Raw genomic sequence first — 25,069 nt, forward strand, 5'->3', positions numbered from 1 at the left:
CTAAAGGATAGAGGGGTTTCTGAGTCTCTCATTGCTACCTTGCTGAAAGCGAAAAATTCCACATTCAGGAAGATTTATTATTGTATCTGAAAATCTTTATTGGCTTGATGTGAGCGCAGTCAATTTGATCCCAGAAACTACTCTATACTCCACGTTCTGGTCTTCATTCACACTGTTCTGGACCAGATTCTAGCTCTCAGAACCCTAAAAGGGTAAGTTTATCCATGCTTTTCCAAAGACCTATAAGGTTTGCGTTCCCACATTAAAACCTTTAGGCTGCATTTACACCTGAGCATAGCATCTTTAAGCATTTTTCTGGCGTTTTTTTCCCACGTTTTTCCCACTTTTTAGACAGCGACTTCGGCGCATTTTTATGCACGACCTGCGCGCGTTTTTGAGCTTTGCCATTTTTTATTAGTCAATAGAGAAAACTATCATCTGTTGCTTTTCCCTTATCTTTGTTTCTTTTTTGATTATTATTATTCATCAATTATTATTTTGTTTTTGTTAGGGTAAGGGGTTACAGTTAAGGTTAGGTTAGGATTAGGGGTTAGGGTGTCATGTACCTTGGTTGGAGGCCGAGTTGACGAGAGGGCTTCCTGTGCGGCTTTGGTCGGTGCACCCATGAATGTGGTGACAGAGGTACAAGAGTGGTCAGGAGGCGCCTGTGTGTCAGTGCACACTGGATATTAGCCTGAGCTTGTCTTTGTGCTGGCACATGGGCACAAGCATTAGCTGTATGGGAATGAGCAGTAGCTGCAGAAGAATTAGTATTAGCTGAACTAGCTTCCTGGCATAGGGTTATTTATTTTTTGTTAGGGTTTTGATTTTACTATTATTATTATTATTATTATTATTACTATTAATAATAATAATAATAATAAATACTTGTAAAATAAATACACAAATAAATAAAAATAATCATAAATAAATTATAAATAAATTCAATAAATGAATACTAAGTAATAGTTAATATATAATTAACCCATAACCCTTAAAAAAAATAAAATACTAATAAATTACTAACCCTAAATACCCTAACCCTAACAAAAAATAAATAAATTACTATTATTATTACTGTTATTAATAATATTATTATTTTTTTTGTTCAGGTTTTGGTGTTTATTATTTATAATGTATTTAATATTTCTTAGGGTTAGGGGTTAATTATCATTTTGTGATAATACATAATAACCAAAAATCATCATAAATTATTTGTGAATTTCGTTTACTTTTTTATATATAATATATATATATATATATATATATATATGTATGTATGTATAATAATTTTTACTTTGAGCAGCAAATCGTGCACATTTGCGCGACAAAACGCACAAATGCACACAAACACGTGCAAATTGCATGTTTCTATTAATTTGTATGAGAAGAAAAACACGCCAAAAATGCTCAAATCTGCCTGAATCGAGCTATAAAAAAAGCTCCAGAACTTTTTTGAGCTTTAGGCGTTTGGCTTCAGGCAACTTGGAGTGGAGATGTGAACCATCTCCATAGAGAATAATTGATTTTTTTTCTCCTCCAGCATTTTGAAGTTTCAAAACCCAGAGTTGTGAATTTGGCCTTATTTAGGGTGTTTCTTGTATCAGAACCCCCTTGCAGCACCCTGTGCTCCCATGGGACCTTACCTTGGTTCTTTCTGCCTTGCAAAAATCACCCTTTGAACCCATCAGGGATATCCCCTTGGAGTCTTATGCCAGCAAAGTAACCTTTCTGATGACTCACATCTGTTAGATGTACCTCAGAACTGTGGCTCTTTCCTGCAAATTTTTCACGAAGACAAGGTTGTATTACGCCCTAGACCATCTTTCCTTCCAAAGGTGATTTCAGCGTTCCATCTCAATGAAGACCTTGTTCTGACATTCTTGTGTGAACATTGTCAGCATCATTAGAGTGTACCTGAAAGCTATCGCTTCCATCAAAAAAATGGATTGCCTATTTTTCCTATCCTCGGGTCTTCCCAAATGGTACCCTGATTCAAAATTCACCTGATCTGTTGGGGCATCCAGGGCCTTTAAGCCTGCAATATATGGATCGAAATTTGGCTGATTCAGCTGAATTTCGATCCATAAATGGTCACCCAGGTTGTACAGAAGTTGATCTATCGACTGACTTCTGTACAACCACCCTGTCGAATAAATGCCGCTGCTATAGCTATAGACCAGTGTGTTCTAATGGCGGGGAAGTCTCCCTGCCATCATAACACAATAGCTCAGTTGGAGTGATTCCACCATCCACCTCGGATATGAGGATGGGGGAATTGGGTCAGTATTTTTCTTTCAACCCGCTGGTTGAACGAAAAAAAAAAAGACTCATTTCAGCTTTAAGCACCAAGCCTCTGTTGCCCAACTCTGTAAGGCCACCACCTGGTCTTCTGCTTATACCTTTTTTAAAATGTTAATAGGTACATATTCAAACTTCTGCTGCAGCAGCTCTCGGCTGCAAGGTACTTGCAGCTGCACTATGAACCTGGGTCTTTTACCCCTGTTAGTTCAATTGGCACTGTTCTGTTACCTAGTTGTTGCCCACTCTTATATTCATTGCCTTGGGATGTTCCAATTTCGTATGAATAGGTTACCTGTGTTCTGTACTGTACAGTTAGATGAGAGGAATTTTGAGTTACCTGCAAATTCCATATCTTGGAGTACAGTACAGGACACACTCCCTATACCAGGGATATGCAATTAGCGGACCTCCAGCTGTTGCAAAACTACAAGTCCCATCATGCCTCTGTCTCTGGGTGTCATGCTTGTGGCTGTCAGAGTCTTGTTATGCCTCATGGGACTTGTAGTTCTGCAACAGCTGGAGGTCTGCTAATTGCATATCCCTGCCCTATACTCTCCTTGTTACTCTGCATTACTTGCTACAAAACTCTGAGTGGGGTAGGATTATAAGGGGGGTCCCCTGGTGGGCAGTGGGGGAGTTTCCAGTCACCTGAAGGTACAAGCCTATGGTATTTACAAGTGAGTCAAAATTTCTCTTTTTCACAAAAACAAACTACAGTTGCCAGTAAAGCCTGTAAAATCAAGAACAGACAAGTAATCTGTGAAAAAACAATGTACAATTTGATAGATGTCAGCAACAAGACTGTTAGCCCAAAATGTATTTAGACATCTTGGCACAGCTAAAACTTTAAAAAAAAAAAAAAAAAAAGATATAAGACTAATCTAATCACCATGAGCCTTTCACTAGTAAACTGCTCATGGTGATTAGACTGGTCCTATGCTGGAAGTCATCCTTTCTATTAAAATTTTAGTAATGGTAAAATATATTATGTAACTTCTATGCATGATAGCTCGAAAGCCAGGCTAGGTTGGCATTACATTGTAGATATCTTTATAATATACAGAATACTCCCTGCTGCTTGAGAGAAAACATTTTAATCTGTACATGTTTAGATGTAAAAAATACAACGTGAGTAGCTGATATTCAATTAAAAGGAGGAACACTTTTGTTAATAGACATTGTTCAGACTTTATGAGCAACCTTAAAGAGTAACTCAACTTTTGTCGAGTAAAAATAAATAAACACAAAATGAGTAATCTCTTATTTGTAAGGCTACATTATTATAAAGAGTTAGGATTTATATTATTACAAATCTGCCTTGGTAACTGGTTGATTTACAGTATGGTACCAAATTTTCAGCCTGATTGTACCCTGACTAGGAATTGGTAAGGACACGTACTGGGCTATAAATAACTGTATCTTTATAATCATCTAATTACCAAATTATTGATTAATGTATTGAATTATGAATTTATATTTTGCTTTCCAGATTTGTGAACATAGAATATATAATTTTTTTGTACTGAATTTCTCTAGGTTCCTGTGTTCTTCAACAAACAGAAATGACTCTTAGAAATATACGTTACAGCAAAAGCACTGAGATTGAAAATGGGCAAACCATTGAATTTGAATGTGAGGAAGGATTGGTATCAGACAATGGCCTTGAAGCAATATGTATAAATAAACAAATACAATACCCGAGATGTTATGCTGGACGTAAGTTTTTTTTATACATTTATATTTTCTTTTTTTATTTGTTGAAATATTGTTTAACTTTACATATCTACTAAGGCATAGCAGTTTGAGTTTTAAATGTAGAACAAAGATATTTTCATTCGGATTTGTAGGATACCCACACTGCATGATGCAATTTTTATAACAAATAAAAGTCAAAATAAAAACGAAAACATGATAGCACGTATCCAATTATCGTAGTGTATTCATCATATTCATATATTCTACATTTTTAATTATTTATTTATTTTTGTTTACAAACTTTTATTAATTTGTACAAAAAGTACCATCAGTACAGAAGTTCACAAAGTACAGTATAAAAATAATATAGGAAAACAAGGCCAATGAAGCCATCAAAAACTGTATATAAGAGACCAAGAGTACGTTACCTCTAAATTACCGTATTAGAATGACTTGGAAATAAAACATACACTCACTGGCCACTTTAATAGGTACATCCATTCAAATGCTTGGTAACACAAATTGCTAATAAGCCAATCACATGGCAGCAACTCAATGCATTTAGGCATATAGACAAAGTGAAGATGACTTTCTAAAGTTCAAACCGAGCATCAAAATGTGGAAGAAAGGGGATTAAAGTGACTTTGATTGTGGCATGGTTGTTGGTGCCAGATGGGCTGGTCTGAGTATTTCAAAAACTGCTGATCTACTGGGATTTTCATGTACAACCATCTCTAGGGTTTACAGAGAATGGTCCAAAAAAGAAAAAATATACAATGAGCGGCAGTTGTGTGGACGAAAAATGTCTGCTTGATGTCAGAGCAGAATGGGCAGACTGGTTCAAGATGATAGAAGGGCAACAGTAACTCAAATGACCACTCGTTACGACCAAGGTATGCAGAATACAATCTCTGAACGCACACCACATTGCACCTTGAAGCAAATGGGCTTCACTAGAAGAAGACCACACTGAGTGCCACTAACTAAGAACAGGAAACTGAGGCTACAATTGTCACGGGCTCACCAAAGTTGGACAATAGAAGATTGCAAAAACGTTGCCTGGTCTGATGATTCTCGATTTCAGCTGCGACATTCAGATGGTAGGGTCAGAATTTGGCGTTAAACAACATTAACGTATGGATCCATCCTGCCTTGTATCAACGGTTCAGGCTGGAGGTATAATGGTATGGGGGATATTTTCTTGGCACACTTTGGACCCTTTTGTACCAACTGAGCATTGTTTAATTGCCGCAGCCTACCCGAGTATTGTTGCTGACCATGTCCATCCCTTTATGACTACAGTGTACTCCTCTTCTGATGGCTACTTCCAGCAGGATAATGCACCATGTCACAAAGCTCAAATTATCTCAAACTACTTCCTTGAAGATGACAATGAGTTCACTGTACTCCAATGGCCCCCACAGTCACCAGATCCCAATGCAATAGAGGACTTGCTATCATGTCAATATGGATCAACAAATTTGAGGAATGTTTCCAACACCTTGTTGAATCTACAGTATGCCACAAAGAATTAAGGCGGTTCTGAAGGCAAAAGGTGGTCCGACCCAGTACTAGCAAGGTGTACCTAATGAAGTGGCCGGTGAGTGTATCTGCCAATATATAAGGTGACTAGGGATGAGCTTCGTGTTCGAGTCGAACCCATGTTCGACTCGAACATCGTGTGTTCAGTTGTTCGTTGAATTACGAACGATATGGGCCGTTCGCGCCAAATTTGAGTGGCGCGTCATGGCCCATAATTCACTGCAGCATCGCAGTGCATTGCTGGCTGATGATTGGCCAAGCATGCACTATGACCCGCATGCTTGGCCAATCACAGTGCCGTCTGAACAGAGAGCTGTAATTGGCCAAAGCCAAGGAGGCTTTGGCCAATTATGGCTCGGGGTTTAGTACACGCCCCACACTATATAAGGCCATCTGCACGATGGCGGTGTGTTCTGGCGTTCAGATAGAGAGAGAGAGACAGACAGTGTCATTTGTGTGTGTGTATATGTATATATATATATATATATATATATATATATATACACTGTATTCAGTTTAGCTAGATCCTGTTCTTCTCTTCCTAATATACTGGCAGGCAGGTGTTTTTACAGTATTTCCAGCTACTGTACTGTGTATCCTGCACAGTCTCACCTACAGTATAGCAACCTGCAGCCAGGTGCTTGTGTAGGCTCATTGAAGTATTTCCAGCTACTGTACTGTGTACCCTGCACAGTCTCACCTACAGTATAGCAACCTGCAGCCAGGTGCTTGTGTAGGCTCATTGATTTATTTCCAGCTACTGTACTGTGTACCCTGCACAGTCTCGCCTGCAGTATAGCAACCTGCAGCCAGGTGCTTGTGTAGGCTCATTGAAGTATTTCCAGCAACTGTACTGTGTACTCTGCACAGTCTCACCTACAGTAAAGCTACCCACAGCCAGGTGCTTGTGTAGGCTCATTGAAGTATTTCCAGCTATTGTACTGTGTACCCTGCACAGTCTCACCTACAGTAAAGCTACCTGCAGCCAGGTGCTTATGTAGGCTCATTGAAGTATATCCAGTTACTGTACTGTGTACCCCGCACAGTCTCACCTATACTATAGCTACCTGCAGCCAGGTGCTTGTGTAGGCTCATTGAAGTATTTTCAGCTACTGTACTGTGTACCCTGCACAGTCTCACCTACAGTATAGCAACCTGCAGCCAGGTGCTTGTGTAGGCTCATTGAAGTATTTCCAGCTACTGTACTGTGTACCCTGCACAGTCTCACCTACAGTATAGCAACCTGCAGCCAGGTGCTTGTGTAGGCTCATTGATTTATTTCCAGCTACTGTACTGTGTACCCTGCACAGTCTCGCCTGCAGTATAGCAACCTGCAGCCAGGTGCTTGTGTAGGCTCATTGAAGTATTTCCAGCAACTGTACTGTGTACTCTGCACAGTCTCACCTACAGTAAAGCTACCCACAGCCAGGTGCTTGTGTAGGCTCATTGAAGTATTTCCAGCTACTGTACTGTGTACCCTGCACAGTCTCACCTACAGTAAAGCTACCTGCAGCCAGGTGCTTATGTAGGCTCATTGAAGTATATCCAGTTACTGTACTGTGTACCCCGCACAGTCTCACCTATACTATAGCTACCTGCAGCCAGGTGCTTGTGTAGGCTCATTGAAGTATTTTCAGCTACTGTACTGTGTACCCTGCACAGTCTCACCTACAGTATAGCAACCTGCAGCCAGGTGCTTGTGTAGGCTCATTGAAGTATTTCCAGTTACTGTACTGTGTACCCTGCACAGTCTCACCTACAGTATAGCAACCTGCAGCCAGGTGTTTGTGTAGGCTCATTGATTTTTTTTTCCAGCTACTGTACTGTGTACCCTGCACAGTCCCGCCTACAGTATAACAACCTGCAGCCAGGTGCTTGTGTAGGCTCACTGAAGTATTTCCAGTTACTGTACTGTGTACCCCACACAGTCTCACCTACAGTATAGCTACCTGCAGCCAGGTGCTTGTGTAGGCTCTTGACGTATTTCCAGTTACTGTATTGTGTACCCTGCACAGTTGCACCTACAGTATAGCTACCTGAAAACAAGTGCAGGTGTTATCGTACTAATACTACAGGCAGGCAGTTGATTCTGCTAGCTACAGTATAATCGGTGTGTGTATCTATATATATATATATATATATATATATATATATATATATATATATATATATATATATATATATATATCCCAGTTGTGTGCAGCTCACTGCAGGCCAATAGTATGTCTGGAAGGCCAACAAGGAGAGACAGACAGTCACAAGCCAATAAAAGAGGGCAAGCAGGCTCAGTGTCTAGAGGCAATAGTGCTGGTCGTGGACACGGTGCATCCTCATCAGCACGTGGCCATGGGACAGGCTTGGCCTTTTTTTCGGCAGCTGGCCGTGTTTAGCCGCAACATGCGTAAGACTTGGTCGAGTGAATGACCAAGCCGTCCTCATCCTCCTCATCCTCCTCATCCTCCTCATCCTATCTCACCCAGGCTCAGGGTACTTTGTCTGGCAAAATAAAGTGGTAAAAGTGTATTGCGCTAACCATATACAAAAAAAGGGGGTGCAGCTGCTCGTATAAGCCCAAAATACAAAAAACCCAAATGTGTCATAAAATAATACAAGCGCGCATCCGCAAGTGATTACTACAAATAAAGTTAATACTTAAGTGAAAATGAATGTGAAAAAAAGTGACAAAAAATATCACAAACATATTATACCAGACAAGATATGTCAACGCCCATCTCATCATAACCTGTGTGGTAAAAGCATATATAAAGGTGTAACCTAATACATTAATATGACTCTAGCATAATGAATGAATGAGCTATGAGTAAGCACTCAGTCTTGAGTACGAAACGCGTCAGCTTATCTGTACTTTCTGCATGACAGTCTTGTTATTTTGATGATCCCATTTTTTCAATAAAGTGAAGTTTTTTGACTACATCCGGTGTGCGGCATCCAAATCTTCCCCTCCATTCAAGCTAGCATAATGAATGAACAGAATAGGAAAAAATGAGAAGTTGTGAAACAAATTGTGATACAATTTTTTTAGAGTTACATTGTATCACAATTTGTTTCATTTTTACACTTCAAATTTTTTCCTATTCTGTTCATTCATTACGCTAGAGTCATATTAATGTATTAGGTTACACCTTTATATATGCTTTTACCATACTTTGTCTGGCAAAGCAGCTGCCAACGCGGCCTCTTCCCTCGGCTCAATGGCATCAGTGACTCCTTCCCTAGCCCCACCATGTCCTCCTGAGTCGTCCCTCGAACGGTTTGACCACAGTGTTGGCTACATGCTCCAGGAGGATGCCCAGCATTTTGAAGGCTCTGATGATGATACTGAGCTATATGAAGGCAGTAACGTGAGCACAGACAGAGGGGGTGCCCAAGAAGGACAGCAATCTGGCAGTCATGTTCCCCCTGCTGCAGCATACTGCCCGGTTTGCTCCACTGATGAGGAGGGAGGGGATGATGAGGTCACTGACTCAATGTGGGTGCCTGATAGAGAGGAGGAGGCACATCACCAACGAGGCAGGATGCCCTCCAGGAGCCAGCCTAAGGGCAGCACACTGACTGCATCACACCGCAGAGCTCCGCATGTGTAGGGCGCTGCTGTCTCTGCGCGTTATTCCAAAAGTTTTTGGTGTGGGCCTTTTTTGAGACGAGTGCATCAGATCGCATCGCTGCTATTTGCAACGTATTTCTCAAGCGTATCTCGCGTGGCCAAAACATCTCCCGCTTGGGCACCACATGCTTGACCAGACATATGTTGACCTGCCATGCAGTTTGTTGGCAAGCGTACCTAAAAGACCCACACCAAAGAACAAAGAGGACCTCTCCTTGCTCCTCATCAGCTGGAATCTCCAACCCCACTATACCTTCAGTCCTCTCTGAGACCTGCACTGAGAGATATGAAGGTGTAGAATTAGGTGTGTCACAGCCAAGTACTTGCGGGCAATCTGCTATCAGTACACTGATGTCAGATTGTACCAGGCAAATTTCCCTGCCCCAGCTGCTGCACCGCAGAAAGAAGTTCGCTCCCAGCCACCCACATGCCCAGCGCTAGAATGCTAGCTTGGCAAAATTGCTAGCACTTCAACTGCTACCTTTTCAGTTGGTAGACTCTGCCCCCTTCTGTGAGTTTGTGGAATGTGCGGTTCCTCAGTGGCAGGTTCCCAAACGCCACTTTTTCTCACGGGAGGCGATTCCAGCTCTCTACCGGCATGTGGAAGGCAATGTCTTGGCCTCACTGGACAGGCGGTCAGCGGTAAGGTGCATATTACTGCTTACTCATGGTCCAGCAGGCATGGACAGGGACGTTACCTAAGTTTCACGGCGCATTGGGTGACTCTGCTGGCAGCTGGGAAGGATGCAGGACAAGGTGCAGTAGTGTTGGAGGTTGTTCCGCCACTACGCCTCCAAAATGCCACTACTGGTGATTCTGACACACCTCTCTCCTCCACCCCCTCCTCTTCTTCTTCCTCCATGGACTCTTCCTGTGCTTTGTCCTCGGAACCAGCGGTGCTCCGTAGGCGTTTAAGGGGCTACGCAAGTACGCAGGCCAAAAGATGCCATGCGGTGCTTGAGCTGGTGTGCTTGGGGGACAGTAGCCACACTGGGGCAGGTTCAGAGGTGGTTGATGCCACGCCAACCTAAGGCAGGAATTGAGGTTTGCGACAATGGCACTAAACTCCTCTCCGCCCTCCGACAGGGACAAATGAACCATGTGCCCTGTTTGGCTCATGTCCTTAACTTGGTGGTGCTGTGGTTCTTGGGCAGGTACCCGGGCTTACAGGATGTCCTGAGGCAGGCCAGGAAAGTCTGTGTGCATTTCCGCCGGTAATATAATGCCAGTGCTCGGCTGGCAGACCTCCAAAAGGAATTTAACCTGCCCAAGAACCGCCTAATCTGTGACATGCCCACCAGGTGGAGCTCAACGTTGGCCATGCTGCAGCGGCTGCACACGCAGCAGAGGGCCATCAATGAGTACCTGTGTGACTATGGCACCAGGACAGGGTCAGGGGAGCTTGTTTTTTTTTTTTCCCACGCCAGTGGGCCATGATCAGAGATGCATGCACTGTCCTGTCACCATTTGAGGAGGCCACGAGGATGGTGAGCAGTGACAGTGCATGCATCAGTGACACTGTCCCCCTTGTCCACCTGTTGGAGCACACGCTGTGTGGAATAATGGACAGGGCACTTGAGGCAGAACATAGCCAGGAAGAGGAGGACTTCCTTAGCTCTCAAGGCTCCTTTTATCCAGACAGTGTTCCTGCATGCCCGCAGATCACACAGGAAGAGGAGGAGGAGGATTGTGTCAGCATGGAGGTGGAGCCTGGCACTCAGCATCAGTCTTTAAGGGATCATTTACAGTCCCAAGAAACCCATGGACTTGTACGTGGCTGGGAGGAGGTGGCTGCGGATCATGTCGTCCTTAATGACCCAGAGGACTCCGGACCAAATGCCTCAGCAAACCTACGCTGCATGGCCTCCCTGATCCTGCAAAGCTTGCGGAAGGATCCTCGTATTCGTGGTATCAAGGAGAGGGATCAATACTGGCTGGCAACCCTCCTTGATCCACGTTACAAGGGCAAGGTTGCGGACCTTATCTTGCCATCGCAGAGGGAGCTGAGGATGAAACATCTTCGGGAGGCCTTGCAGAAAGGTCTGTGCTTGCGTTCCCAGAGACTGGGAGTTTACAAACTCCTGTTCCTGGACAACGTGTTGCTGAGGCTTCGGTCAGTCAAAGAAGGAGCGGTGGAGAAGGTGGCCGTCTGACCGATGCGTTCAGACAATTTTTTAGTCCGCAGCCCCAAGGTATGATCGGTTTCAGCAACCATCGCCAGCGTCTGTTTTACATGGTGCAGGAATACCTAGGGGCAAGATCTGACTTGGACACCTTTCCCACCGAAAATCCTCTGGGTTACTGGGTCTTGAGGATGGATCACTGGCCAGAGCTTGCACAGTATGCAATTGAGCTACTGGCCTGTCCTGCATCCAGCATTCTTTTGGAACGCACATTCATTGCTGCTGGAGGCTTTGTAACCGATCACAGGGTGCTTCTGTCCACCAACTCAGTCGATCGACTGACCTACATAAAAATTAATCAGTCTTGGATCACCACCAGCTACCAAGCACCTGATGCTGATGTAACCGAATAATTTTTTTTGAAATGTCAGATCCCTTCAAAGACTGCCTATGCTGATGCTGAGTGACTATCCTGTTATGCTGAGTAATTATCCTCTTCCTCCTCAATGATCATGCTGATAGCTTGTAAGAACATTTTTGGTTCTGGGCGCCGCCACCAGTGCCTAAGGCCCAATTTTTCAGCCCCTGTTTAAAAGGGGCGTGTAATTACAATTTTTGATGCAATTCTTTGCAGCCGGGCTAGTTCCTGCGCTTCAACTAGAGTATCTGTGAGGGGTTGCAGTGTTGTGGCACCAGTGCCTAAGGCCCAATTTTTCAGACCCTGTTTAACAGAGGCGTATAATTACAATTTTTGATGCAATTCTTTGCAGCGGGGCTCGTTCCTGCTCTCCAACTAGAGTATCTGTGAGGGGTTGCAGTGTTGTGGCACCAGTGCCTAAGGCCCAATTTTTCAGCCCCTGTTCAACAGGGACATGTAATTAGAATTTTTGATCTAATATTTCACAGCAGGGCCCATTTCTGTGCCCACCAAGAGTAACTGTGAGGACTTAGTGTTGTGGCACCAGCACCACCACCAAAGGCCCAATTTTTCTGCCCCTGTTCAACAGGAGCATGTAATTGCAATTCTTGATCTAATATTTCACGGCAGGGCCCTGTGAGGGCTTACAGTGTTGTGGCAACACCAACACCTAAGGCCCAAATTTCTGCTGAGTATATAGAGCAGGCCCCTACTTTCAAACATCCAACTTACAAATTACTCCTACTTGCAAATGGAAGGAGACAACAGGAAGTGAGATGAAATCTACCCCTAGGAAGGGAAATTCTCTCCTGTAAGAGTTAATATGGGAAAAACGTTTCTCCTTTCCACTGATGCTTTATCACCAATCCTTGTTTCACTAAAAACCCCAAATTTTCAAAAAAACATTTGTCATTGGGACAAAAAGTGAGGTGAAATCTTCTGAAGAGGAGCACAGACAGCAAAACAAATGTCACAGGGGTGATAACCCTTCCCTATGTTTTCCAAAAATCTTAAAATACATTTTTTTGCTGGAGCTAAACACATTAAAAATGTACCAGTTTAAAATTACAAACAGATTCTACTTAACAACAAACCTACAGTCCCTGTCCTGTTTGCACTGCCTGTATACTGCTGTTTAGCGTATATAGGGCCTGGTGGCCCCACGCCTTTCCTTTTTTTAATTTGGGTGCGGGGTTCCCCTTAATATCCATACAAGACCCAAAGGGCCTGGTAATGGACTGGGGGGTACCCATGCCATTTGTCTCACTGATTTTCATCCATATTGCCAGGACCCGACATTATATTAAAGCCGCAAGCAGTTTTAAATGACTTTTATTCCTTTAAAAATGTCATTTTGTGCAGGGACTGGTCTAAGCACGGGAAACACAGGCATACTATAGACACCCTCAGGTACGATATTTAAAGGAATATTTAACTTTTTTTTTTTACTTTAAGCATCATTAAAATCACTGCTCCCGAAAAAACGTCCATTTTTAAAACTTTTTTTGCATTGATATATGTCCCCTGGGGCAGGACCCGGGTCCCCAAACCCTTTTTAGGACAATACCAAAAATAGGGCAAAAAGTAGACATTATTAGTTTGACAGACCTGCCCACTATCCTTGAAGAGAACTTTTCCAATTTTTGCCAGACCACATGTACCCTCTCACAGGATCAAAAATATGAGAGTGCGATTCGGGAGAGGGAGAGCCTCTAAAACAGGTAAGTGGTGGTACAACTAGAAAGATGGCATGAAGTCTCACCGAAGTTGAGTGACATCTAGTGAGCAGCTTCATGGACAGTAAAAGATCTAGTGCAGTTATGAAGGTTGGTCAGACATTCATCCCATTCCTCCATGGTAAATTGGGAGTCACAATCTACTTCTCATTTATATAGGGCAGTTCTGTCTGGGAATCAGCACGAGTCATGTACATATAGAGGTGAGAAATAAGACCTTTACCTTTAGGGGTAACCTGACAAATGTTTTCGTATAAGGTAGGGGGAGAAACCTGCATCAGGGAATGATGCATGGAGTAAAAATGCAGAATCTGAAGATATCGAAATGTCTCAAGTCAGGGAGCACATATTGATGTTTGAAGAGTTGAAAAGACACAAATGTGGAATTATTTTTAAAGTGGCACCAAGAAATCAGATTTTGAGATTTTCCCCAGAAAAAGCCTGAATCTCTGGAGAAACCTGGAATGAAAGCGGGATCACCTATAAAAGAAGCTTGAGGAGGAGTAGGAGAGACTAAAAAGTATTTTTGTTTATATAACAGCAAAAGTTAAAGAGACTGTGCAACTAAACTGTTAAAAGAATCTTTCGCTGAAATGCCTGTAGCCCAAAGTATACCTGGTGGAAAATAAGGAGAGATACGGGTGGTTATTTACGAAAGGCAAATCAACTTTGCACTGCAAGTGCACTGAAGGTGCACTTGGAAGTGCAGTCGCTCTAAATCTAAGGGGTAGATCTGAAATGAGTGGAAGCTCTGCTGATTTTATCATCCAATCATGTGCAAGCTAAATTGCTGTTTTTTATTTTCCTTGCATGTCCCCTTCGGATCTACAGCGACTTTACTTCCAAGGTCACTTTCAGTGCTTTTGTAGTGCAAAGTGGATTTGCCTTTAGTAAATAACCCCCAAAGTATCTCACAAGAGGGAGTACACCCCTCACATTTTTGTAAATATTTTATTATATCTTTTCATGTGACAACACTGAAGAAGTTATACTTTGCTACGATGTAAAGTAGTGAGTGTACAGCTTGTATAACAGTGTAAATTTGCTGTCCTCTCAAAATAACACACAGCCATTAATGTCTAAACCACTGGCAACAAAAGTGAGTGCACCCCTAAGTGAAAATGTCCAAATTGGGCCCAAAGTGTCAATATTTTGTGTGGCCACCATTATTTTCCAGCACTGCCTTAACCCTCTTGGGCATGGAGTTCACCAGAGCTTCACAGGTTGCCACTGGAGTCCTCTTCCACTCCTCCCATGAGGACATCAGGAAGCTGGTGGATGTTAGAGACCTTGATCTCCTCCTTACACCCCCTTCCTGCCCAGACCAACTTTCAGCTTTCAGTGCTCACACTTTGAATGACAATTACTCAGTCATGCAACATTGTACCCATATGAAACTTACATCCTTTTTTTCACACAAATAGAGCTTTCTTTTGGTGGTATTTAATCACTAGTGGGTTTTTTATTTTTTGTGCTATAAGTAAAAAAAGACCCTACATTTTGTGAAAAAAATGCCTTTTTCTTTGTTTCTGTCATAAAATTTTGAAAATTAGTAATTTTTCTTTACACATTTTGGCTACATATCTTTGGTGAAAATAACCCAAATTAGTGTATATTAGTCTTTGTGAAAGTAATGCCCCGTACACACGGTCGGACTTTGTTCAGACATTCCGACAACAAAATCCTAGGATTTTTTCCGACGGATGTTGGCTCAAACTTGTCTTGCATACACACGATCACACAAAGTTGTCAGAAAATCTGATCGTTTTAAACGCGGTGACGTAAAACATGTACGTCGGGACTATAAACGGGGCAGTGGCCAATAGCTTTCATCTCTTTATTTATTCTGAGCATGCGTGGCACTTTGTCCGTCGGATTTGTGTACACACGATCGGAATTTCCGACAACGGATTTTGTTGTCGGAAAATTTTATCTCCTGCTCTCCAACTTTGTGTGTTGGAAAATCAGATGGAAAATGTCCGATGGAGCCCACACACGGTCGGAATTTCCGACAACACGCTCCGATCGGACATTTTCCATCGGAAAATCCGACCGTGTGTATGGGGCATTGGAGTTTACAAACTATGGTGCCAATCACTGAAAATTAATCACATCTGATCACACCTGATGTACTGAAGGCCTATCTCATTTCTTGAGACATTAACAAGTCAGGAAAGTACAAATACCCCCCAAATGACCCCTTTTTAGAAAGTAGACATTCCAAGGTATTAAGTAGCATGGTGAGTTTTTTTAAGTTGTAATTTTTTCCCACAATTCTTTGCAAAATGAAGATTTTTTTTTTTATTTTTTTTTTTACAATATTGTCATATTAACAGGTTATTTCTCTCACAGAGCAATGGCATAAGCAGACAACAAATTACACCCCAAAATACATTCTGCCTCTCTTCCTGAGTATGGCAATACCACATGTGTGAGACTTTTACACAGCCTGGCCACATACAAAGGCCCAACATTGAAGAAGCACCATCAGACGTTCTACGAGCATAAATGACACATCTCATTTCTCAACCACCTAATACACTTTTGATGGCCCTGGAGCACCAGGATAATGGAATTGCCTACAAAATTACCCCATTTTGGAAAGCAAACACCCCAACGTATAATCTATGAGGCATAATGAGTCTTTTGAATGGTTCATTATTTTTCCAGAAGTTTTTGGAAAATGTGGAAAAAAAATGAAAACGCATAATGTATATAGAAGCATAAATTGCACATCTCATTTCATTCCTACCTATCACACTTTTGAAGGTCCTTGAGCACCAGGACAGTGGAATTACCACCAAAATGACCCCATTTTGGAAAGCAAACACTCCAATGTATATTCTATGAGGCATGGGCTGCAGACAGGTACTCGGTTACTCTGATGGATTGGTGACAGGTACTCGGGTACTCTGATGGCCTGGTGACAGGTACTCTGTTACTCTGATGGGCTGGTGACAGGTACTCGGGTACTCTGATGGCCTGGTGACAGGTACTCGGGTACTCTGATGGGCTGGTGACAGGTACTCTGATGGCCTGGTGACAGGTACTCGGGTACTCTGATGGCCTGGTGAAAGGTACTCGGGCACTCTTTTATGGGTGGTGACAGGTACTCTGAAGGGCTGTGACAGGCACTCAGATGGACTGTGACAGGTACTCAGATGGACTGTGACAGGTACTCAGATGGACTGTGACAGGTACTGAGATGAACTGTGACAGGTACTCAGATGAACTGTGACAGGTACTCAGATGAACTGTGACAGGTACTCAGATGAACTGTGACAGATACTCAGATGGACTGTGACAGGTACTCATATGGACTGTGACAGGTACTTTGATGGGTGGTGACAGGTCCTCTTTATTTGGGGGGCAATTAGTGTGATTGGTGTACACTGTAAACAGTAACAATTGGTGTGTGAGGAGGAGAACCTGGTAACATCTCGTTACCGGTCCGTGTTTACATTTAGTGATTGGCTGTGAAAGGATCACAGCCAATGGAACACACTGCCACCGACGTGCACGCGCAGCACAATCGAGCGCATGCGCCATGAAAAGTGGGAAGGTACCATCTGTGATCGGCCGTGACGTCATCACGGCTGATCACGTGGTAAACAGCCATGCCCAATGTCTGTTCTCCCCCTTCAGTGATGAGCGGTGTCTCCGTGACACGCCACCATTGACAGTACAGGGCTGCGTGCACACTGTCGCACGCATACACTGTTTATAAGGAAGGACATCATATGACGCCCGCCCAGAACGAGAGCCGCGCCACCGGCGGGCGGCAAGCGGTTCACGAAGCAGTGGTTGTCTTGGAGGTGTGTTTGGGGTCGTTATTATGTTGGAATACTGCTCTGCGGCCCAATCATGCTCTGCTTCGGTATGTCACAGTACATGTTGGCATTCATGGTTCCCTCAAAGAACTGTAGCTCCCCAGTGCCGGCAGCACTCATGCAGCCCCAGACCATGACACTCCCACCACCATGTTTGACTGTAGGCACACTTGTCTTTGTAGTCCTCACCTGGTTGCCGCCACACATGCTTGACACCATCTGAACCAAATGCGTTTTTTTTTTTTTGTTGCATCAGACCACAGGACATGGTTCCAGTAATCCATGTCCTTAGTCTCCTTATCTTCAGCAAACTGTTTGCAGGCTTTCTTGTGCATCATCTTTAGAAGAGGCTTCCTTCTGGGACGACAGTCATGCAGACCAATTTGATGCAGTGTGTGGCATATGGTCTGAGCACTGACAGGCTGACCCCCTACCCCTTCAACCTCTGCAGCAATGCTGGCAGCACTCATCCATCTGGTTCCCAAAGACAACCTCTGGATATGACACTAAGCACGTGCACTTAAAGTCTTTGGTCGACCATGGCAAGGCCTGTTCTGAGTGGAACCTGTCTTGTTAAACCGCTGTATGGTCTTGGCCATCATGCTGCAGCTCAATTTCAGGGTCTTGGCAATCCTCTTATAGCCTAAGCCATCTTGATGTAAAGCAACAATTCTTTTTTTCAGATCCTCAGAGAGTTCTTTGCCATGAGGTGCCATGTTGAACATCCAGTGACCAGTATGAGAAAGTGAGAGCGATAACACCACATTTAACACACCTGCTCCCCATTCATACCTGGGACCTTTTAACGCTAACGAGTTACATGACACCGGGGGGGGGGGGGGGAATGGCTAAATGGGCAGAATTTGGACATTTTCACTTAAGGGTATACTCACTTTTGTTACCAAATTGGCTGTGTGTTGAGTTAATTTGAGGGGACAGCAAATTTACACTGTTATGCAAAGCTGTACATGCACTACTCATTAACATTTACAGATAGCCCAGATAGTATAGAGATAAATTGGGTAAAGAGACTATTAGTTGAGTCACAAATGAGTGTCATCAGCATAAATACGGACTTTATATTGAGAATGGGGTGTCGAATAGCCTTTAATGTCTGGGTGTAACATAATAGCTGTAGTCAAGGGTACTATAGACAAAGCAAACAGGAGGGATGGTGGGGAACCTTGGCACATCCATCTACTCACCATAAACAACTTTAAGTTGCATCCTGGTAGTTGAATTCTAGTATGTGGGGAATTATTTTAGGCTTGAAAGCCATGGAAAAATTAGTCATAGTTGTGTAAAAGAATGGCTAAATATTGCCAGGTGACACAATTAAATGCCTTACGAATGTCTAAACTTAAGAGGAGAACCTCATGGGAATGAAGATTGGAATCGTGAATTATATTTGTAGCTAATAGGATGTTATCTGTTATTTGATGGTTCAGAATGAACCCAGATTGATGAATAGAAACTAAAGTGGAGATCACTGAAGAAAGCCTGTTTGCCAACATCTTGCTAAAAATGTTTGGATATGTTCGGGTATCAGGGACATATTGGCCAACAGCATCTCCTCTGGAAAATGACCACCTTGTAGAATTTTGTAAAAATTAGAACGTTTGGTATCGCTATAGCAGCAAATTGCTTATGCTCTAGGGCTGAAAAGCCATCAGGACGTGGAGAAAAGTTCTGCTTAAATGATTCAATTGTATTGAATATTTCCCCCTCTGTACAAGGGGCATTCAAAATATCTTGTTTAGAAGGGGAGAGAGTAGAGATCAGGATGTTAGCAAACTAGGAAAGGGCTGCGGAAGGAATAGGAGATGGCGAGAGTAAATTGTAATAGAAGTCTTTAAAGATTTTGATATCTTAGTCCTGACCATTTGTCCTGATGCGTTACATAATTTGTATATGTTGGTTACTTTCATCCAGTCATCCATAATCCATGATTGCTTTTCTTTAGCCCACTGTAACCTTGTTTTTTTTTCTGTTTAGGTGTTACTGATGGTTTTTATTTGGCTTTTCTGTATGTAAATCCCATTTCCTTTAGGCGCAATGTCTTACGATTCAGTCACAGACATTGACTCCAGGTTCTGACCATATGTTTTGTTGTGCATTTTCTGTTTTCAAGGCATATTGCTTTAAGTTTTCTAACTTGACGCTTTGCTGTCCCCTCCTTGGTTTACCAGTACGCTTTCCTTTAACAACCTTCCCATTTGATTTGTACTAACACGTAAACAGAAAAAAAAACAAGGTTACAGTGGGCTAAAGAAAAGCAATCATGGATTGTGGATGACTGGATGAAAGTGATATTCTGCATTGGGCAGGGTGAAGATGCTGGAACTTAGTTTGGTGCTGTTCCAATGAAATGTATGAAGACAACTGCCTGAAGAAAACATGCAAATTTCCACAATCATTGATGATATGGGGTTGCATGTCAGGAAAAGGTACGGGGGAGAGGACAGTTCTTCAATCTTTAATAAATGCACACCTTTATATTGAGATTTTGGACACTTTTCTTATTCCATCAATTGAAAGGAAGTTTGGTGATGATGACATCATTTTTCAGGATGTAATCTGATGCAGATGTGCATTTTAGAACTGCAAAGTACATGGTGATTCCATAATATTTTCCTCAGAATTCCATATATTTTTCCCATGCTTGATCTGCAAAAACAGTTGCAATGGACTACAGTTTTCTTTCTTTTTTTCTTTAAGTGTTAAAGCCAGAAGGTTGGAATGTTAAATGAAAATAGTTTTGAGGCATGTCTGTGATTAGTTTTTTTTCCACACAATTAAACAATTGAATGAACATTTTCCAAAGTTGTGATTCGATACTTTTTGCCAGGGGTTGTATGCACAGCTGCACCAGATTCTGTGTGCACCAGTTTTACTAAATCACCCCCAGTGAATGGTCGAATGGGATTTAGATAGGTTGTCCAACTCTTTTGTAAGGGCAAAAATGTTTTGCAAATTTTTTTTTTTCTAAGTCAAAGCAATTTTAATGAAACAGAGATTTTAATCGCTGTATTATTGTCAATCGACCCAAAAGTGTCCAATGTGTCCGCCATAATGTTGCAGTCCCAATAGAAATCGCAGATCGCCGCCATTACTACTAAAAAATAAATTAATAATAAAAAAGCAATAAAACTATCGTCTATTTTGTAGATGCTATAACTTTTGCACAAACTAATCTATATACGCTTATTGCGATTTTTTTTTTTTTTTTTTTTTACCAAAAATATGTAGAAGAATACATATTGGCCTAAACTGAGAAAAAAATAGTTTTTTGGGGGATATTTATTATAGCGAAAAGTAAAAAATATTGTTTTTTTTTTCAAAATTTACGCTTTATTTTTGTTTATAGCGCAAAAAATAAAAACCGCAGAGGTGATCAAATACCACCAAAAGAAAGCTCTATTTGTGGGGGGAAAAAAAGGATGTCAATTTTGTTTGGGAGCCACGTCGCACGACCGCGCAATTGTCAGTTAAATCGACGAGGTGCCGAATCGCAAAAAGTGCTCTGGTCTTTGGCCAGCCAAATGGTCCGGGGCTTAATCGGTTAAGCTGAAACATGATCACTCTTTTCCCCCAGTATGTCCATCCCCCACACAGTTAACCACTTGCCGACCGCCGCACGACTATATACGTCGACAGAGCGGCACGGGCAGGCAAAAGGACGTGTATGTACGTCCTTGCCTGCCCGCGGGTGGGGGGTCCGATCGGACCCCCCCCCGGTGCCTGCGGCGGTCGGCAAATCTTCCCCGGCGATCGGAGGTGAGGGGGAGGCCATCCATTCGTGGCCCCCCCCTCGCGATCGCTCTCAGCCAATGGGATCATTTCCCTGCCTCTGTATTGTACACAGAGGCAGAGGAAATGATGTCATCTCTCCTCGGCTCGGTATTTTCCGTTCCGGGCCGAGGAGAGAAGACTGCAATGTAAGTGCACCAACACACTACACACAGTAGAACATGCCAGGCACACAAAACACCCCGATCCCCCCCCCGATCGCCCCCCGATCCCCCCCCAATCACCCCCCCCCCCCGTCACAAACTGACACCAAGCAGGTTTTTTTTTTTTTTTTTTTTTTTTTTCTGATTACTGTATTGGTGTCAGTTTGTGACAGTTACAGTGTCAGGGCAGTGAGTGTTAGGCCCCCTGTAGGTCTAGGGTACCCCCCTAACCCCCCCTAATAAAGTTTTAACCCCTTGATCACCCCCTGTCACCAGTGTCGCTAAGCGATCATTTTTCTGATCGCTGTATTAGTGTCGCTGGTGATGCTAGTTAGTGAGGTAAATATTTAGGTTCGCCGTCAGCGTTTTATAGCGACAGGGACCCCCATATACTATCTAATAAATGTTTTAACCCCTTGATTGCCCCCTAGTTAACCCTTTCACCACTGATCACTGTATAACCGTTACGGGTGACGCTGGTTAGTTTGTTTATTTTTTATAATGTCAGGGCACCCGCCGTTTATTACCGAATAAAGATTTAGCCCCCTGATCGCCCGGCGGTGATATGCGTCGCCCCAGGCAGCGTCAGATAAGCGCCAGTACCGCTAACACCCACGCACGCAGCATACGCCTCCCTTAGTGGTATAGTATCTGATCGGATCAATATCTGATCCGTTCAGATCTATACTAGCGTCCCCAGCAGTTTAGGGTTCCCAAAAACACAGTGTTAGCGGGATCAGCCCAGATACCTGCTAGCACCTGCGTTTTGCCCCTCCGCCCAGCTCGGCCCAGCCCACCCAAGTGCAGTATCGATCGATCACTGTCACTTACAAAACACTAAACGCATAACTGCAGCGTTCGCAGAGTCAGGCCTGATCCCTGCGATCGCTAACAGTTTTTTTGGTAGCATTTTGGTGAAATGGCAAGCACCAGCCCCAGGCAGCGTCAGGTTAGTGCCAGTACCGCTAACACCCACGCACGCACCGTACACCTCCCTTAGTGGTATAGTATCTGAACGCATCAATATCTGATCCGATCAGATCTATACTAGCGTCCCCAGCAGTTTAGGGTTCCCAAAAACGCAGTGTTAGCGGGATCAACCCAGATACCTGCTAGCAACTGCGTTTTACCCCTCCGCCCGGCCCAGCCCAGCCCACCCAAGTGCAGTATCGATCGATCACTGTCACTTACAAAACACTAAACGCATAACTGCAGCGTTCGCAGAGTCAGGCCTGATCCCTGCGATCGCTAACAGTTTTTTTTGTAGCGTTTTGGTGAACTGGCAAGCACCAGCCCCAGGCAGCGTCAGGTTAGTGCCAGTAGCGCTAACACCCACGCACGCACTGTACACCTCCCTTAGTGGTATAGTATCTGAACTGATCAATATCTGATCCGATCAGATCTATACTGGCGTCCCCAGCAGTTTAGGGTTCCCAAAAACGCAGTGTTAGCGGGATCAGCCCAGATACCTGCTAGCACCTGCGTTTTGCCCCTCCGCCCGGCCCAGCCCAGCCCACACAAGTGCAGTATCGATCGATCACTGTCACTTACAAAACACTAAATGCATAACTGCAGCGTTCGCAGAGTCAGGCCTGATCCCTGCGATCGTTAACAGTTTTTTTGGTAGCGTTTTGGTGAACTGGCAAGCGCCAGCGGCCTAGTACACCCCGGTCGTAGTCAAACCAGCACTGCAGTAACACTTGGTGACGTGGCGAGTCCCATAAGTGCAGTTCAAGCTGGTGAGGTGGCAAGCACAAGTAGTGTCCCGCTGCCACCAAGAAGACAAACACAGGCCCGTCATGCCCATAGTGCCCTTCCTGGTGCATTCGCCAATCCTAATTGGGAACCCACCACTTCTGCAGCGCCCGTACTTCCCCCATTCACATCCCCAACCAAATGCAGTCGGCTGCATGAGAGGCATTTTTATGTCCTCCCGAGTACCCCTACCCAACGAACCCCCCCAAAAAAGATGTTGTGTCTGCAGCAAGCGCGGATATAGGCGTGACACCCGCTATTATTGTCCCTCCTGTCCTGACAATCCTGGTCTTTGCATTGGTGAATGTTTTGAACGCTACCATACACTAGTTGAGTATTAGCGTAGGGTACAGCATTCCACAGACTAGGCACACTTTCACAGGGTCTCCCAAGATGCCATCGCATTTTGAGAGACCCGAACCTGGAACCGGTTACAGTTATAAAAGTTAGTTACAAAAAAAGTGTAAAAAAAAAAAAAAAAAAAAAAAAAACACAAACAAAAATATAAAATAAAAAATAATAGTTGTCGTTTTATTGTTCTCTCTCTCTTTATTCTCTCTCTATTGTTCTGCTCTTTTTTACTGTATTCTATTCTGCAATGTTTTATTGTTATTATGTTTTATCATGTTTGTTTTTCAGGTATGTAATTATTTATACTTTACCGTTTACTGTGCTTTATTGTTAACCATTTTTTTGTCTTCAGGTACAGCATTCACGACTTTGAGTGGTTATACCAGAATGATGCTTGCAGGTTTAGGTATCATCTTGGTATCATTCTTTTCAGCCAGCGGTCGGCTTTCATGTAGAAGCAATCCTAGCGGCTAATTAGCCTCTAGACTGCTTTTACAAGCAGTGGGAGAGAATGCCCCCCCCCCCCCCACCGTCTTCCGTGTTTTTCTCTGGCTCTCCTGTCTCAACAGGGAACCTGAGAATGCAGCCGGTGATTCAGCCAGCTGACCATAGAGCTGATCAGAGACCAGAGTGGCTCCAAACATCTCTATGGCCTAAGAAACCGGAAGCTACGAGCATTTTATGACTTAGATTTCGCCGGATGTAAATAGCGCCATTGGGAAATTGGGAAAGCATTTTATCATACCTATCTTGGTGTGGTCAGATGCTTTGAGGGCAGAGGAGAAATCTAGGGTCTAATAGACCCCAATTTTTTCAAAAAAGAGTACCTGTCACTACCTATTGCTATCATAGGGGATATTTACATTCCCTGAGATAACAATAAAAATGATTAAAAAAAAAAAAAAATGAAAGGAACAGTTTTAAAATAAGATAAAAAAGCAAAAAAATAATAAAGAAAAAAAAAAAAAAAAAAAAAAGCACCCCTGTCCCCCCTGCTCTCGCGCTAAGGCGAACGCAAGCGTCGGTCTGGCATCAAATGTAAACAGCAATTGCACCATGCATGTGAGGTATCACCGCGACGGTCAGATCGAGGGCAGTAATTTTAGCAGTAGACCTCCTCTGTAAATCTAAAGTGGTAACCTGTAAAGGCTTTTAAAGGCTTTTAAAAATGTATTTATTTTGTTGTCACTGCACGTTTGTGCGCAATTGTAAAGCATGTCATGTTTGGTATCCATGTACTCGGCCTAAGATCATCTTTTTTATTTCATCAAACATTTGGGCAATATAGTGTGTTTTAGTGCATTAAAATGTAAAAAAGTGTGTTTTTTCCCCAAAAAATGCGTTTGAAAAATCGCTGCGCAAATACTGTGTGAAAAAAAAAAATTAAACACCCACCATTTTAATCTGTAGGGCATTTGCTTTAAAAAAATATATAATGTGTGGGGGTTCAAAGTAATTTTCTTGCAAAAAAAAATAATTTTTTCATGTAATCAAAAAGTGTCAGAAAGGGCTTTGTCTTCAAGTGGTTAGAAGAGTGGATGATGTGTGACATAAGCTTCTAAATGTTGTGCATAAAATGCCAGGACAGTTCAAACCCCCCCCAAATGACCCCATTTTGGAAAGTAGACACCCCAAGCTATTTGCTGAGAGGCATGTCGAGTCCATGGAATATTTTATATTGTGACACAAGTTGCGGGAAAGAGACAAATTATTATTTTTTTTTTTTTTTTTTTGCAC

General features: G+C 43.1%; 1 protein-coding gene across 4 annotated transcripts in view; it reads left to right on the forward strand.

Moving 5' to 3' along the window:
• The window catches only part of LOC141103381 (coagulation factor XIII B chain-like), a gene marked incomplete in the record, with an annotated part of 968,440 nt that overhangs the window by 898,712 nt on the left and 44,659 nt on the right, over positions 1-25,069 (forward strand). For all 4 annotated transcript variants that reach the window (XM_073592895.1, XM_073592894.1, XM_073592896.1 and 1 more), the window contains 1 exon segment: positions 3,841-4,020. In XM_073592895.1, coding sequence (XP_073448996.1) covers positions 3,841-4,020 — 180 coding nt within the window.

Source organism: Aquarana catesbeiana, linkage group LG07, assembly GCF_042186555.1.
Source record: "Aquarana catesbeiana isolate 2022-GZ linkage group LG07, ASM4218655v1, whole genome shotgun sequence".
Lineage (NCBI taxonomy): Eukaryota > Metazoa > Chordata > Amphibia > Anura > Ranidae > Aquarana > Aquarana catesbeiana.